This window comes from Zootermopsis nevadensis, unplaced genomic scaffold, assembly GCF_977971745.1.
Source record: "Zootermopsis nevadensis isolate Lab colony 2312 unplaced genomic scaffold, Znev_1.0 Znev_ptg000016l, whole genome shotgun sequence".
Lineage (NCBI taxonomy): Eukaryota > Metazoa > Arthropoda > Insecta > Blattodea > Termopsidae > Zootermopsis > Zootermopsis nevadensis.
Genome location: NW_028259148.1, coordinates 13521855 through 13540283, shown reverse-complemented (window position 1 = coordinate 13540283; position 18429 = coordinate 13521855). Strand labels below are relative to the sequence as shown.

At 41.2% G+C, this 18429-nt stretch overlaps 1 protein-coding gene across 2 annotated transcripts in view; it reads right to left on the bottom strand.

The window, feature by feature from the left end:
- Positions 1 to 88: 88 nt before the first annotated feature.
- sha (shavenoid) overlaps positions 89 to 18429 on the bottom strand; it is a 170122-nt gene continuing 151781 nt past the window's right edge. For both annotated transcript variants that reach the window (XM_022078874.2, XM_022078873.2), the window contains exons 5-10: positions 10089 to 10199; positions 8898 to 9031; positions 7182 to 7323; positions 6353 to 6729; positions 4835 to 5089; positions 89 to 3602 (exon numbers count right to left, since the gene is read on the bottom strand). In XM_022078874.2, coding sequence (XP_021934566.2) covers positions 585 to 3602; positions 4835 to 5089; positions 6353 to 6729; positions 7182 to 7323; positions 8898 to 9031; positions 10089 to 10199 — 4037 coding nt within the window. In that variant the 3' untranslated portion in view covers positions 89 to 584. The remainder of the gene's footprint in view (positions 3603 to 4834; positions 5090 to 6352; positions 6730 to 7181; positions 7324 to 8897; positions 9032 to 10088; positions 10200 to 18429) is intronic.

Sequence of the window (18429 nt, the reverse complement as noted above, 5' to 3'; positions counted from 1 at the left end):
TGTATGGGTATAATGAAGACATGATTTAACCACATTAAACTTTGAAAACTTAAACAACAAAAATTGCGGCAATAAATACAAAATCATCTCTGTTTCAACAGGTGTCTTATTTACAGCTATATATAACCATTTATATGTATGTTATATTCAGTGTTATTGTCATAAATTATAAAGCTCATTTCACTGTAAAGACTTTCATTGTTTAATATTAATATAAAAATGCTTCTTGTTCTAATATTAAGTTGGCATGGATACCTCATACCTTTTTATTGCACTGTCGGCCCTCAAAATATCACATCTGTGAAAATATCACTAATATGTGTATGGAATATGTATGAAATTGTGTAAGTTTTTATAAATTAGTTTGTACATATATACAAGTTTGGCACTGCATAGAAACAGTAAAGAGATGTTTGAAGTTATGTTCATAAATAAATTCATTGCCTTTTCCCATATTTTTTCCTGGGTAGCTGTAGTAAAAAGCACGTACATTCTACAGTATACAGCACTCATTCAGTTCTTAAGCTTTGGTTTCTTGTTCCAACACTTCAAACTGAAAGTCGAGCAACTCGGAGTCTAAAATACTAACTCCGTATTGATCTCCGATGGCCACTACCTGGAGGTAGAACAGTCACAAAGCTTACATTCTCAGAGTCGCTGCTGCTAGCGCCTGCATCTTCTAATAGCACGGAACTATTCATTGTTCTCACCAGGTCTGACCCTACCCCACTGTCAACAGACTCAGTCACCACAGCGCACGTGGATAGCTTCCGGAAACTACCGAAGAAGAACGAGTCTGTCGCAATGCTCTCCGCGCCAGATTCACTAGCACCATCACATAGAGATTCATCAGTCTCACTTACGCTACCCTGTCCTTGGCTCGAATTCTGCCCTTCTGAAGCTTTTCGTACCTGCACGTGCCTATTGGATTCATTTGAGTCGGTGCTGAGGTAACCCGAGTCCTCTGGCTTGTGAGGTACTTCAGACGCTGACCTTTCAACCATGCGACGCCACGTCTTCCTCACCGAATCAGAGCTCTTCTTGTCTCGCAGATGTTTCATCAAATCTTTTCCCGCACTTTGGCGACTACGTAATGGGCTGTTGTCACTTTCTGTTTCCTTTGTGTAACTCTTTGTTGAGAGCAAAGAAATTCCTTGTACAGCCTTAAGTTTGACAGGCTGAAGAACAAGTTGATTGTTGTATCCAGTGTCTTGTGAGTTTGTAAATTTGTTTTTCAAACTTTGCTCTACCCGTTGGCCAAGTGTTTGACTCCCATCCGGTTCCTCATCTCCTGAGAAGGGTGTCATGTAAAATGCTTCATAGTCAGATGAGTTGAGGCTGTCCACAGAAGCACCAGACAGATTGGAAATTGTTTCCAGGTCTTGAGAAGCTGATGTAGATGTGGAGGAGATGGTAGAAATTTCATGGAAGATAGGACTGCTCTTTTCATGACATTTAGACTGTGGTAGAGGAGGTAGGGGTCTACGAGCAGGATCTGATACCATTCTCTTCTGGCTGATGCTTCTGCCAGCCCCGTTTTTTGGCGGCAGAGGTGGCTTTATTGATCTTGGAGGTAAGGGAGGAGTTGACTCGATTTTGTATAGGGGTCGTGGAGGTGGTGGATCTTCATACAGGGAACAGGCTTTTGGAGGTAAGGGTGGTATAATGTTAGGAGGTTCAGGTTTCTGAGGACCACTGATTATGCCTGGTGGTGTTGGTGGTCGCTGCCTCCTTGCCTGTTTTGCTTCCGGATACAGTATCATTCCTTCTGCAGGCAGCAATGGCTGTCTGCGTTTCCAGGACAGCGTATGGTTGTAGTCCAGTTCACTTGTCAAAGAGCGTGTGGACCCCACAAGACTGACACTGTCCATCTCAACACGATGTTGGGTACGGGCTTCGTATATCTCACGGAGACTCCCAAAGCCCCTGTTCAATGGAGACGCAGTTAAGATCTGAGACAGATCGTCAGACCCAGTCTGACTCAAAGAATCACTTCTAAAGCTGCCAGTAGTACGAAGAAGAATTTGGACAGGCCTCTCTAGGGAGTCATTGAAGTTTTCTGTATGTCTGTTTGAACTTGAGACGGCAGATGTTGATTCATCTGCTTTGTGTTTATTTGGCTTTCTGTCAAGAGTATCTGGTTCAAAACTGTCAGAGTCATCTGGGAGGGGAATATAATTTTCTGGCGAATCTTCTACCTGGATAGTTAGGTGGCCGGGCTTCTCCACGGGTTCAGAGTACCGTATCTTAGGGCCGCTGGTGCTTCTAGAAGTGGTGTTGTTCGGTGAACTAGATGTACTGCTGAAATTGTACCCATCATTCACATACACTTCACTGACGAGACTGTATCCATTGCTGTTGTTCAGCAGTTGTGGAAGGTTATACAACTTAATATTATTGTTCATGTTCCCTAACATTGCATCAGGATTCAGTACAATAATTTCATACTCATGATCATCAGTGGATGCTTCTTTTGGAACACTGGTATTTTCCAGTTTTAGTTTGGAAATAGTTTTGCTTCCTGTCTGAATGTTAAAGATCTCATTTCGCATCGTGAGTACCTCTTCCAGAGGCAGTGCTGAACTTAGGCTTGGACTTGGCTGTGGTGACACATCCCCATATTCGGTTGGGGTAGAGATACCTTCTTCATCCAGCTCCCTTGATGATCGCTCCAGGCTGTCAGCTTCGTACTCTTCTCCAGAAGACTTCTTTTGATCTTCTGGAATGTCGTTCACAGTCTTCGTAGGTACATCTATGTCAGACATCTTTACTGTCTCAAGGCCACGCTGACCCACTAGCTCTTTTATCACTGCATCCATCAACTGTTTTGTTACAACAGGCTCAACCACTTCTTTCTTATTCTCCTTGCAGAAGACACTGTTAATCTTATCATTTACATCTGAGGATGGCAGTGGTGGTGGAGTAGGGCAAGGGGAAGTTTTCATAGCTGTTAGCTGCATCTTTGCTGCTGTGGGAATTACTGATGCATCCTTCTTTATGTGCTGCATTACTTTTGATGGCGGTGGTTGAGGTGGATGTACGAGTTTACCATTACAGTGTTTGGGATTTTGTATAGCATTAACTGCTGAATCTACAGCTTTGTTTCGCTTTGGAACTTCATCAGTTTTTGGAATGCTAGGAGCCTTCCCCTTCTGAGAGGATTTTCCACGTTCAATCGGGTTCGAGGCTTTTGAAGTGTCTTCCTTCGGCAAAATTTGGTCAGATATTTTTGTTACTGGCACATCTTCAAGCCATTTTCTGATAGAACTGTGTTTGTTCTCAGGAGCACAGCAGGCCTGGCAAGAAGCTATCTTCTCTTTGACAGTCAGTAAGCTGTCAACAGGCCTGGTGGTGCAACCAGGGCATCCAGGACATCCCCGGTGACGGGCGTTCTCTCGCTTAAGGCTGACGGTGCCTACGCTACCGCGTTTGCTTGAGAGTCCGCCATAATAGGATCCATTTGTGAGATCCTGCTGCAGTTGTTCCTCTTCAGGGATTCCTATCAATGTTGGAGAGAATCGTTTTGCCAACATCTTATGCTTTGCGATGGAAATCACCTCCCGGATCTTTGTGAGGAATTCGATAGCGGCAGGCGGTGGAGCCTAAACAGAAACAGGAATCATGATCATGCAAACAAAACACAATGAGAAGATCAGATGACAAGAGTCTTTGGACAGACGACATGAAAGGAAGAGGCCACTTGGAAGACCCAGGCATACGCTGGAAGGTGATGAACCCTTGGATTTCATAACAGGTTAAAAGGTGAAAAATTTCTTGACTAGCTGAGTAGCTTATGAGGAAGGTATCTGCTCAATAGAGTTTGTTTAATGAAACTTCACTGGAGCTAGAATTTTGTAAGAATTTTCCTGTATGTGTTCCGTGTTTTGCCCAAATCTCCGTTCTTGATGCGATCATCCTAATAATTACAGAATAACAATCATGAAGCTCCACCCTGAACTTTGCCATACTTTTTAAAGAAAATGTTAGCTATCTTTATATTACGATTCTGTCAGTCAATCAGTTATTCTGTTAGGTAACCAGATAATTATTTAATGATACATTTAATTGCTTATTTAAGAAGTTTATGGATTTATTAAGAAGTCGGTGAGTTTGTTAATTACTGTATATCCTCAATTTTAAGATGCCACTGATTACAAGGTGCACCCTTGAATTAGAACTAGATTTTCAGGAAGAAAGATGCTCTATTAGTTCTTAGACGTTATCAAATGTACACTGATTTATGAAATTTTAGAATGTGACAAAAAATTTGTAATATAATCTCTTTGTTACTTAGCCAATTTGTTACTAATTTTAAGTTAATTATGAACCAGGATGTTTATTTCTACAAAGTTATTTTATTTGATATTAATGACCACATTTGATTCGCTGTAGGGGCAGGGTTTATTTCTTTGCCACCATGTTTACGAGACCCATCGAACCTTCTATCCAAGCAGGCTTACCATTCACTCTGATTTAATACCAGGGCGTAGAAAGTGTAGCTCAGTGGTCCCCAACCTTTTTTGTGCCTACGGGCACATTTTGAGAGTTTATGAGATCGTAAGATGTACTTTGGCACAGAGAAAACTGTAAGTTACTGAGTTACTTGTCTCGACGTTGTTCTTCCGGGTTATATATTCCATGTGGTCTAGTAGGCAGATGCCATTGCTTGTCTGGAATGTTTAGTGTCTACCTACAAGTCCACATGGCGTTACAATCCACAAGACAAGATCAACATTTTCACTGTCACGAGAATCTCAAAAATCTCATTTAGTTAACCGTGATCAAACTGTGAGGAATCTGGGAAAATTTGCCCGAGGCGCCGCAGTTTACTTACAACAAGAAGCTCTGGCTCGAAGTACGCGGGATTGAAGTACAGTTTCCTTCGTGCTGTACCGTTCGTTATGGCTCGGACAGTCTCTGGTCTTTCCTCTCGTCCTTCTAGAGTTTCCACTATGGATACATTCTCTTCTGGTAACCGTTCAATGGAACTTTGTTCTTGAGTGTGAATTGGCTCTGAGAAGCAGAGTTCATCGGGTTGCATGGAGAACGACATGCCACAGGAATGCACCAGCGCTGCTGTCACCTGGACCTGCAATGGTGATCAAGCTCATAGTGTCCTTGATCTGTCTTAATTTCTGAGTTATTTAAAACTTTATAAACTGTATATGTAACGTGTCGTCAAATTGTGGGGTACATGAGAATAATTAATTAGAAATAATGTAGTACGAGGAAGCTGTGTTGGCCTGTTTAAGGTATTATGACAGAATTAATCTGGAGGGACAGAAAAAACAAATACATTACCTGGATAACAGGTCCCAGGGTTGAAATTTTAAAATTTGAAAAAGCGCTAACCACCAGACAACACTTGCTTGATGTTTCCTTCCATTGTGTCTATATTTATGAAGTATTTTTTGGAAATGGGTACTTTCTTTCCTTCCTTCTTAAATGTGTTGTCGTTTGTTCTCTATCAAAGTCTAACATCCTTATCCTTTTTTGAGTCCTTCCTCCCCCTGATGCTGGTACAGTTGATTCTAGGAAGAAGGCAGGGAACTGATGGAGTCCAAGGAGAATAGAGATCTTGAGAAGCTAATACAAATGGTCAAGAAATTCCCACCTTCTATGTGACTAGATCTCAGAAGCGTTCTCCCTGCGTCGTGTTTCTGACTAACGTATACATTTCTCTTGACTGAACTGTGATAAAAAATGGATATCTACAATTTTTTATACCATCGGGTCGGAGCTGACCCCTGGTGACATGAACAAGTTCCCTCCGATAGGGACCTGTTCATATACGTTCTTGGCAGATGATCCAGAAGTGGTTTGCCATTGCCTTCTTCTGTGTGTGAATGGAGTAATTGTTGGGATGCCACGGAGGAAAACTCCGTGTTGCCTAGACCACGGCCTTGCCCAACACAAGTTATAAATCTGAGCACCACCGGGAATTGAACCCGGGACCCCAGGATTACAAGGCCAGCGTTCTAACCGCTAGACCACCTCATCTTATTATTATTTAGTGTTCTGTCTGACGACAGGTCCATATGAACAGGATCCTTCCATCCTTTTCTCGGACTGGGACCTGTTCATATACGTTCTTGGCAGATGATCCAGAAGTGGTTTGCCATTGCCTTCTTCTGTGTGTGAATGGAGTAATTGTTGTTGGGATGCCACGGAGGAAAACTCCGTGTTGCCTAGACCACGGCCTTGCCCAATACAAGTTAAAAATTCGGGCACCGCCGGGAATCGAACCCGAGACCCCAGGATTACAAGGCCAGCGTTCTAACCGCTAGACCACCGTGGCGGTCAGGATATCTACAGTAAACACAGACAATCCCATAAAGAAGTGCGTACTAACATTTTGGGCTATTCTGTTGTTGTCATCTGACATTGGAACAACGTCAGACACGGCGTCACTGTCGGAGCAGCAGCTGCCAGAGTCACTGAGGTAGCTGCCAGCTTCAAGGGGGTGCCTCTTTGTCGCAAGCAAGGGGTTACTCTTCACTACCCCCTCATCAGCCCCAGAGAGGTGGACAGGCTGTCCATTACGGCGGTCCCGATGCTTGTCTCCGCGCCGCCGTCTCCTCACGTGTAAGTACAGAAACACTGACGCTACATAGATGAGTCCCAGCAGGATGGAGCACACTCCGATGGCTATATACTCGGTCACACTGAGCCCACGACCATCGCCATCTGCGTTGTGGGTATCAGCTGCAAATGACCACTCCCGCACACCTACCAACATATGAACAGTTAGTGCAGTGTCCAAAGGAGAATGAGATGGAACGGCGTACAAAATTTTAGTCATAGATCCTGGAGGGAAAGAGACTACGACAAGGAATGTTTTTATGCCATCAGTCTCTGCCGCAGTTTCAATGTAAAATTGTTGTTGTCCTGATTAATATCGCTACATATGATACCATTCTGTATTATATAATCTAATGTGCTGACATCTGTATCTCAAGCAAGTCAACTACAAACTCATTAACCAATCAACTCGCAGCAGTATCTCAAAGATTTATTTATTTGATTATTTAATAATCCTCTGTCAGCTGTCGATATGCCAAATAAGAAATGATAACAAATGATGAAGTGATATATTTAATGCAGTATCCAGGAGGAACTGAATAAAAGCTGGCAAAGCCTCGGTAAGTGGATTTATCTGCAATGTCCGTATATGGACTCACTTGGTGTCCCAGCCACTCTGAAGGCCACGCAGGGGGTGAAGATGCTTTGGTCATGGCCACTTACACCAGCGTCCTTACACATTAAGTGGACGAGCATCAGACGACCCTCCATGCTGAAACGTAGATCCACTTCTCCTAGCCACTGCAACAAGGTCACAGATTGTGAACCACTGGCATCGACTGAGATCTCAGTGGCCACTGTTCATTACAGGTTTTGTCTGTATTAAGACTACAGTCACTTGAAAGTAACTTAATAGTTAGCCAAATCGTAATTTTTGTGTTATTCCATGTTTCCACACACACACACAATACCGAAAGTATGGTTACTCAAAGAAAATACATTATATTTTATTTTTATATAAACAGTTTATAATCAATTATTTTAAACAAAATAAGCACATAAAATATGATTTAAGAAATATTTTCATAAACGAAATGAGTGTCATTTACACAATCTCAGACAGACTACGAAAAAGTACGAAATTAAGTGAATTTCTAAAAATTTGCAGCAACACGTAAAATATCCACAAGGTGGTGTTGGGAGTACTTATTACTTTTGTGTGTGCAAGATGGGGACTTTGATTTAGTTTGCTAGTTAATAAAAAAATTAAATCTTAAGGGCATGATTGAAATATATTACTGCACACTCAGATAATACACAGGAATAGATTTTGTGGTATTTGTTGGTTATCGGGACACAAAATGGGAGAGTCGAATATCTGGTCTTGGATTGGACGGAATACTGCGCATGCGTATTAGTATACCCGTATACTCTGTTGTTGTTCCCGAAAGACTACGGAGAACAGCTATAAGACGGAATAAAAAGCAGAGAGGCATGGCCCGACATAATCTGGATTCATATTTAGCTGAGTTCGTGTGGCGGCGTACAAATGATTACGGCGATATTTTTAAAACGATTCTAAAATCTATAAGCGAATTTTGGCCTCCGGAGACAGGTTGTAACAACAATTAACATCTCACGCATATCAAAATAAAATATAATAACTTTCAAGTACATGTCATTTATCCACACACATTAACCTAACCTAACATAACCTATTTTTACAGCGATGTGTCCCGATAACCCACAAGTACCGATTTGGTTTATTTTGATGAGAATTTCATTCCATGGTGGCTACGGTTCTAGCTAATTCATTTTACTTTAACATAACCTCACTAAAAGTATAAATTCGTGAATAAACAGTAACGTAACTGCTGCTTATTTTATTAATTCTGTTACGAAATAACTGTTCATCATTAAATTATTCTGGAATGAAGTAACTGTGGCATGGCTTATAACCATTACGACCAGAGTAAAAGGAATATCACTAGTAAAAATCTGAGTAACTTAGTTTTACGTCAGTTTCAAAGTATTTAATTAGATTTGTTTGGTGGATTGATAATTGACGGTAGCTGATATGTGATACAGTTTATTTTACCATAAATCAATTAATTAACTTTCTATACACTGTAACACAGCAGAATCAATCAGCCAAAACGTATCAGATCGAACCAGGATTACGCTCGTTGCGAGCGTCTGGCTACCTTGAGCTGGCTAACGGATCTGCTAAGCTCCAATTTATGGAGTTGCACTGAACCATCTACACGAGTGTGAACACCCGTCTGGTCGGACCGACGAACGTTCAAATTAGCTTCTTGAGTGCGATCTATAAAACTCGCTTCGTGCCACGGGGGTCACCATTCCAAAAGCAATACCTGCAAGAACGTGCGGCCTTCGTCCCTGAAGAGGCGAAATGGTGGCTCTGTGTAAGTGTTGTTGTGGATATCTACCCATCCTCCGCGGGTGAGAAACTGCGCTCCAGACACAACACAGATCGGCGTGACCACACCTGCAACAAATGCAGAGACATCTAACGCCAGCCGATTGACACTATCAAATGCGCATGGCATTTGGAGCCTATCTCGAAATAGCTCGTCTTATGCACACGTGGCAAACACAACACACTGTTTCGGAGCATTCAATAGTCGTTCGGCTACATCCCTATACCAAGCCTAGAACTATATAGCGTCGATTGTGTGGTTCATAGTGAACAATGAATTAAAAAGGATGTGGAAGGAAGCGGTCTACGTATGGATTTAACCTTCAGAGAACGTTTGAAAACATTTCATTGTAGTTGACAGCGATAACTTTATTTATTTATTATTATTTAGTGTTCTGTCTGACGACAGGTCCATATGAACAGGATCCTTCCATCCTTTTCTCGGACTGGGACCTGTTCATATACGTTCTTGGCAGATGATCCAAAAGTGGTTTGCCATTGCCTTCTTCTGTGTGTGAATGGAGTAATTGTTGGGATGCCACGGAGGAAAACTCCGTGTTGCCTAGACCACGGCCTTGCCCAACACAAGTTATAAATTCGGGCACCGCCGGGAATCGAACCCGAGACCCCAGGATTACAAGGCCAGCGTTATAACCGCTAGACCACCTCATCTTATTATTATTTAGTGTTCTGTCTGACGACAGGTCCATATGAACAGGATCCTTCCATCCTTTTCTCGGACTGGGACCTGTTCATATACGTTCTTGGCAGATGATCCAGAAGTGGTTTGCCATTGCCTTCTTCTGTGTGTGAATGGAGTAATTGTTGGGATGCCACGGAGGAAAACTCCGTGTTGCCTAGACCACGGCCTTGCCCAACACAAGTTATAAACTCGGGCACCGCCGGGAATCGAACCCGAGACCCCAGGATTACAAGGCCAGCGTTCTAACCGCTAGACCACCGTGGCGGTTAGCGATAACTTATATCTCTATAATTTTGCAGCTAGATTTACTGTTCTCCTTTCATTAGCATAAATTTTATTTGTTGTTCTCACTGCTACATTTTCAGCGGATGGGACGTAAATATATTTCTTGGCCCAGAAGTATTTCGCTGGGCCATGACTTACCAGAAAAATTTATCTCTGCGCTCGGGTGTACGATCTGACCTTTAAGCGGCAGAAATACAAACGGGATTTTCTGTGTTGTGGTTCCAGTCAAAAATGGCGCCAAAGAACATTCTGCAACAGAAGAAACAAGTTTTCAACGCACACAATGTTAAATAAATAACTTGTGTCCTGTACGGGGGGGCTGTGGACCTTGAGAAGTTATACTTTTACGTGTAACTTGGTATCCCAAATGGTCTCTTCCCTTCATAATTTTCGACAAAAATTCTGTATCCATTTCCAAAATATGGCCCTCAATCTCTGCTTCATTTTCTAACCCTAATAATATTCAGTGAAGATTATAGATCATAAAACTTTCCTGTGCTAGCTCAGGGGACTTCAGGGGATCAAACAGATCAACCAACAACTGCGTCGAACTCGATGAATCTTTATTACGTCTCCTTCCTTGTAGAGACTCTACAACAATCCTCCTGAGAAACTCCACCACACAGCCCTCATTAAAAGAACAACCAGATTAATCAATTGTAAACATAAGATAGATACAAGGAACAATTGATACAGAGTAAAAGGACGGACAACAAAACAAGATCCGACCGGTTACAGCACTTTTCTTCGCCTTACTTCGCACGTCTGATTATCCTCCTTCTTCAGAGCCGTTTTTCTCAAATAACCTCAATCTATGTTCGACTGTTTAGATAAAATACCAAGTTTAACACCTGTAAACAGCAGAAACAGCGTCGTTAAATAAACAATTCAATAATCAAACGATAAACAATGCGGCAAACTTTATAAGACGTCGAAGTCAGTTTTCTTCACAGCTGACCGAAACGTCGGTAAAGTTCTATCAGACAACATGGCGCAACAACCCAGAGAGAAGCCATCTTCAAATTATTTAGTTTGTTTTGTGATTCCTAGCAGTAATTTTTGTCGAGTACCAATTGTCAAGCAAGAGTCTGTTTGTGAGTGTTCAGAAAATTTATTTTATTTTTTTTATTTATAGAGTGTAGTAAGCAGACAGCAATTCGGTAATAAAGCGTTGTAATGATAACAGCTAATGTTTTCAGCACAGCCAGTAACATTTTTACCACGTGATGGTATAAAAGCAATATGGCGGCCGCTGAACATCCGGTTCCGCAGTGAAAAGCATCATGGGAAATGTCAGCTGGCTACTGCCGAGATCAGTTCAGTTACCAAAAGGAAGTTAAAAATAACAACGGAAGGAAATAGATCTGACGAAAGAAATTAGGTTTTAGGAAATAGAAAAGGGAAGAAGACATGAGAAATTTCTTCTCGGTAGCTCAGGAATGAGAAAGTACAGAAGAAAATTACTATTTAATTGTCTGGCAGATTAAATGCATTGAGGACGTTGAACTTGGCTCTGTGACGACTTCCCCAAGGGCAGGTTCCTCGGATCGTCTCTTGGAAATGCGGAATGATTGATCGCATTTTGACGCTGCTGGAGGAGTGGAAGGTCTCCCGGCAGCGACGCACGTTAACTGCGCAGAGGAACGCAGTGAAAGGAGAATTAAAATCCTTACACGAACGTCCTTAATTCAGTACTGTTTCCGGATCTTAATTACAGTGGCTATTTGACTTTTTACGAACCCAGACCACTGCACTACTGCACCAAATTATTTATACGAATGGAAGCAAGATTCCAGATCAGGGGTGAGGAACCTGCGGCCTTAAGGCCACATGTGGCCTTCTAGGTCCTTAAGTGCGGCCTTTTGACTGAATCAAAATTTTGCAGAAGAAATCTTTTTATTTTTATTAATACATGCTGCAATCAAATATTCAAATTATTTCCAACAAAGTCATTAAAAGATTAGTTAACTTTAAAATTAACAAATAGTTTCCATTTTTTGAAATTATTAAGTACATAGTAGTTAGATTTCTACAAAATAATGTATATTTTTAAGTATATCTAATTGAAGTTTCTTGATTACAGCTAAATTTTAATGCGGACTTCCAACATGAAAAGGTTCCCCACCCCTGTTCTAGATGTTTTTTTTCTCTCCAAGTTATTTAAAATCGTGTAGACTTGAAAGTAGGTATTCGCTCACAAAGGCCCAGATAACATTCTTTATATTCATGATAGAAATCTGATCAACAGTTCACACAACACGTGACTTAAACACACAGAAAAATGTTCTAAATCGAGGTTTCGCACAATCTAGACGCATTTTAATGTTAATCTTATTCCTTAGACTAAAATTCGAGACGCATGCAACACGTGCTTAGACGTTAGGTATAAACATCAATTATGTTTTGTTATTCAACAACCAACCGCCACGGTGGTCTAGCGGTTAGAACGCTGGCCTTGTAATCCTGGGGTCTCGGGTTCGATTCCCGGCGGTGCCCGAATTTATAACTTGTGTTGGGCAAGGCCGTGGTCTAGGCATCACGGAGTTTTCCTCCGTGGCATCCCAACAATTACTCCATTCACACACAGAAGAAGGCAATGGCAAACCACTTCTGGATCATCTGCCAAGAACGTATATGAACAGGTCCCAGTCCGAGAAAAGGATGTAAGGATCCTGTTCATATGGACCTGTCGTCAGACAGAACACTAATAATAATAATAAGAGATAAGGCGCTACGAACAGCTAAAACCGTGTTAAGAAAGAATTCACAAGGAAATAACTGAAAATACGACCAGAACAAAACAAAGTCAGGTAATCATTTGGACGTGGATGGTACGTGTAGGATACGCGAACAGATTCAACAGGGGAAAAAAGATGTCGAGACTGAGGAAGACGTCGGAAAACATGAATGAGTTGTCCAAGGAACGTGATATCGGAACACTCCTGAGTGCCTACACCGTGTAATTTCGAAGAATGAATTTTTCTGTAATGGGCTGATCTTTGGGGGGGGGGGGGGTCCCCCTCGATATTTTACAGGGGGCAAAAACGCTTTTCTCAGATACAAATAAATATGCAAAATAGGAGGGACAATCAACGTGGAGCGTGGATTCGGGAGTCTCTGGATAAGGACAATGACATTCTTCGACAACTCTGTAATTCATCTTCAGGTTTCATAAAAGACGGAGAATTTCTTGGCTTAGCGAAGACAATATTGCAACGGAAACGATTAATAGGATAAATAAAAATTATGGTTATCTGCATGCAGCCAAGGGGTGGTCTCCTCTCAGTGTTCAACCAACCAATCAAAATTACTCGTACTTCAAGGACGGAGTATTCATGTTAACTGTGTTAGCCCGGCTAACACTTTGAAAAAACGAAAAATCTTGTCTTACGGACCGATCAGATAGATGCATCGTTAGACAGTTTCAGCCAATCACAAGCTATAAGGGAGGTATCGCACTAGGATGCCATGGCAGCGACACCAACAGCGATGCCATGGCGTCCAGCTGCCAGAAAGAGACGCCAGACAAGCTGCCAGCTTTCGACGCCAGTCGAGCGAACAGATGGATCAACGTTATGAGATCACGAAATGAAGGGCTATTAGGAAGGAGAAATGTCCACTTTTATCACTTTTGAGAAAATGAGATTTACCTTTATCAAAACTACATACCTGGAGTGAATTTCTCCATACACACACTTTGCACGTCCATACCTTTGTTGAATTTGAAATATTTCACTTCTTGCAAATCACATGTAATATTACATGAACAAACTTTATTTAATAAAACATTATAAAAGCAGGTTTCTTCTTAATTCACATTATTTGTGATATATAGATAGATATATAGATTGCTAAACAAAAAAACTTAAAAATCAAGTTGCCATATTGGAAAGCGGCCCCACAAATAAAGCCATAGAAACACTTCTTAGCTGATTCTTTCTTTTCTACTGTAAATAAATCTCCTCCAAATATTTCCACAAGTTCTTCCCAGTTTCTTTTTCTCAAGTCCCGGTTTGCGTATTCAATAGCAGATGAATCCCATAATGATGGTCGGGACTGAATTTCAATTATCAATCTTTCGGTGTCGAAATTATCCACGTTTGGAAGAAACAGAAATACACACAAGCACATTCACGCACGGACGTCAATGGACTGGCCAGACTGTCATGTGATGTTGATTTTGGCCTTGGCAGCGATGCCAGTAGCATTTGAACTTGGCATCTTGGTTGGAAGCGCTGCCAGACGGATGCCAGGTGCGTTATATGACTACTAAATTAATGCATTGAGTTTGGCCGAGATGCTGGCAGCTGCGCCATGGCCTCCCGTTGGCATCCTAGTGCGATACCGCCCTAAGCCTCAACTAAATGGCTAACAACGTCTTCCTATAGCTGCTTAACGATGCATTTTATCTGATAGATTCTGATCTGATGTAGTGTGTTGACTTGAGTACCACCGAACCACGAAAGCAGAACAGAACACCTTTATTGTTCGCTTTACAAGTGTTAACAGGGCCTCGCCCTTGCTTTATGGCTGATGCTAGGTTAAGGATTTGATTCGGGAGATTACATTGGATCGCTCGCCTAACGGGATTCGAAACCGGACCCTATCGAGGCGATGATGCCAGTCGAGGTATCAATTTGGAATAATAAATCAACTTGAGAATTCAAAACTCACTATTTCGTTTATAATTTTTTATAACTAGGCTAATTGCTACTAATGTGCTGTATGCGTAATTATAACACGTTTTAACATTAACGCGAGTCTGAGAGAAAATTTAACCCCCGGGCAAACTTTATGAGATTTAGTAATTAAATAACGAGCCTGAGTCTTTCAAAGTGAACTCTGGGTAATAGTTGAAGTTGAACCTCGAGGAAATATGGATGGAAGATGTGGACTGGATCTCTGTTCCATCGAGTTTGTAACAAATTGAATGTACCCATCTTACGAGGAATGCCTATCACGTTGCGATTTAAAATGTTAGAATTATTTTTTCGTATAACAACTTTTTTAAAGGCACGTTTACACTCGGGAACTTTTGCGAGAAACTTACGTCCTAAAAATGTTCTGAATTTGGAACAGAACATTTGATGCAAAGTTGAATTCCATACAAATAAGTCGTCATATAAATATGTACGAGGTGCGATCGGAAAGTTTCAAGACTGTGTCAATAGAGGGCGAACCGGATGTAGTACGAGCTTCTGCCTCTAGGGGGTGCGGCCTACATTCATAGTGAATCAGTGTGCCAGCCGGCATAATCGAATTAGCATTTGTTTCTTAGTTACGGGCGTTTTGGTAGTGCATTACACCGACCCTCCTGCGATTTCGGAATGGCGTGTGCATCAAATTTTGTCAAAAACTCGCCAAAACGGCTACGGAAACCTATGAAATGCTAAAGCAAGCATTTGGGGAGTCCGCAATGGGTCGTGCACAAACTTTTGTGTGGCATTCACGTTTTAAAAATGGCCGAACCTCTGTCGATGATGACGAGCGTTCTGGACGACCATCTTCGAGCACAACGCCCGAAAATGTTACGAAGATTCGGCAGGCCATTCACGAAGATCGACGTCGTACCATCAACGACTTGTGCGACATTGTTGGGATAGGCTATGGGACCTGTCACCTGATTCTAAAGGAAGAACTCCACATGCGACGCATCCTGTCTGAGGACCAGAAGCAGAATCGACTTCTCGTTTGTCAGGAGCTCAAAGATCTTGCAAGAATCGACCCCAACTTCCTTTCTAAGCTCCGTGTGACTTCTTCCTCTTCCCAAAGATGAAAATTCAGCTAAAGGGAAGGAGATTTGAGACGATAGAAGAGATTCAGGCAGAATCGCAGATGGTGCTTGACAGGCTGACAAAGAAAGATTTCCAGGGATGCTTCCAGGCTTGGCAGCGGCGCTGGGATCGTTGTGTTCACTCCCAGGGGAACTACTTCGAGGGTGATGGATGAATTTAATACCTGAGATAAGTGTACGGGTTTTTATACACGCAGTCTTGAAACTTTCCGATCGCACCTCGTATAGTAACATCATCATCTGATGCCACGTCGAGAACTTTGAACTCTCTGCCTTTGCTTGTAACTACAGAACAAAAGCCACATATTTGTCCGGAACAAAATGTTTCATGCAGTCCCAAACAAAAGTTCTATACAATTCATACGCGTTTACAATGTAAACGAGCCTCCAGGCATTTCTTTGTACACAATATTTGCATTGTTTCCACTTGGGACGAGAATGCTTTGACGATATACGAGGACTCTAGCTTGTAAATAAATTCCTTTATCTCACAAATAATGATCAAACTTCTTACCCTGAGTAAAACAAAGTTTAAAAAATACCCTCAACCCAATTTTCTAACTTGAGGAAGTTTATTTTTCTTTTAAATAAAAATTAAATTATCCTCGTTGGCTGGGGCATCAAATGGTTGTCTTCTAGGTCAGTGGTTTTCAACCTGGGGTACGCGTACCCCCGGGGGTACGCGAAGACATCTTAGGGGGTACGTGAAATTTAAAAAAATAATTATTTTATGATAAACACTGAATAATTAGTAATGTAATTTATTTAATTTATTTTAGATGTAGATTATATACTACGTATAACTTGAATTATACACCAACAACTTTGGGGGTACAAAGTTGAAGAGAAATTATATCTGGGGGTACGCGAAGACATCTTAGGGGGTACGTGAAATTTAAAATAAATATATTATTTTATGATAAACACTAAAAAATCAGTAATGTAATTTATTTAATTTATTTTAGATGTAGATTATATACTACGTATAACTTGAGTTATACACCAACAACTTTGGGGGTACAAAGTTCAAGAGAAATTATATCTGGGGGCACGCGAACAAAAAAGGTTGAATACCACTGTTCTAGGTTGTAGCGCAATGTAGTCTGGTAGAAGTTTACCAACTCGATGAGCCAGTCTACACGACGCTAAAACCCAGAAGACATCCATTTTATGTATGGTTTGATGTCCTCAAATTCTAAACCGTACGTATATTGGGCATATTTGTCGACATTTTGTGGGCCACTGCTAATTCCGTCTTCAAAAACGTTACAACAACAACAACCCCGAACTCAATGGACCGAAAACCTTTCATGACGTCCACTTATTCACATTACCTGAAGGTACATGAACGTGTTCACAAACCGTTCGCCCCTGAGTCCAATCCTGGCACAGACAAATGCAGTCCACACTCTCGTATCTCGTAATTTAAGATAATCTTCAGCTGAACTAATCCATTTTCCTCGTCCTATAGCTGAATCGTTCCTTCACGTTTCATGACCAAAATTATGTTAGGATTTAATATCGCCTGTTTCGATTCCATTCTCCATCGTTAGATTTCAATAAAAAGGAGTTGTTGAAGGGAGCACATTATAAATATCTTCAATAATTATCCCCTTTCTTGGGCTTAAATAATCTCCTCAGCACCTTATTCTCAAAAACAGCCATACCAAGGGGCAAACGCCCGTGATATCGACATTGAGGGCCATAGTCAAAGTTTTTATTAATATATTTCGTGTTTAGAATAAATCAGCCACTCAGCCAAGGCAGTATGATTCGTCATTCTATTAGAGCAGTGGTATTCAACCTTTTTTGTTCGCGTACCCCCTAAGATGTCTTCGCGTACCCCCAGATATAATTTCTCTTCAACTTTGTACCCCCAAAGTTGTTGGTGTATAATTCAAGTTATACGTAGTATATAATCTACATCTAAAATAAATTAAATAAATTACATTACTGATTATTCAGTGTTTATCATAAAATAATATATTTTTTTAAAATTTCACGTACCCCCTAAGATGTCTTCGCGTACCCCAGGTTGACACCACTGCATTAGAGGTCTGCACGGGCCCCAGACTTACATCTAGTTCAAATGACAACAGTCAAACGACATTTAAAACACTTCGAGCCTTCTGGGGCCATTATTTTTTCGCAAAAAGTTATTCGAAGCTCAGTTCATCTTATGCTAGTAGCAGTCGGGCTCTGGAAACAAATCCCAGTTTAGTGTCTTCATACATAGATTCAATTTAGGTTCAAAAGTACGTGCGAAATATATCCCGATTTTAGCTTTCTACACCAAAATCCATCATTCAAATTTGCACGTAAACGTAATGATGTCAGTGAGGTATAACATTCATTCAAGTTTGAAAGTATGAAATATTTTTCAGCACGTGCCGCTCCAAATTACAAAGCCACTGAGATTAAAAAATTATTAACAGTTAGCAATACGAGAGAACAATTAAAATGCTGATAGAAGACAGTGACTGGCGAACTCATAACTTACGTGAGCAGTTAGACGTGTGAGACAGGTACCGAATACAATCTTTTTCAATTTACCAGTTACGTTATCTTTTGAGCGCAGTTTTAATAAACTCAGGCTAATAGACCATTGCAGTCGACGTAAAACCACGTGGACGTTGATGCTATGTCATTCTGCACGACCTCGAAAGCGTAATTTTCGTTATCCTA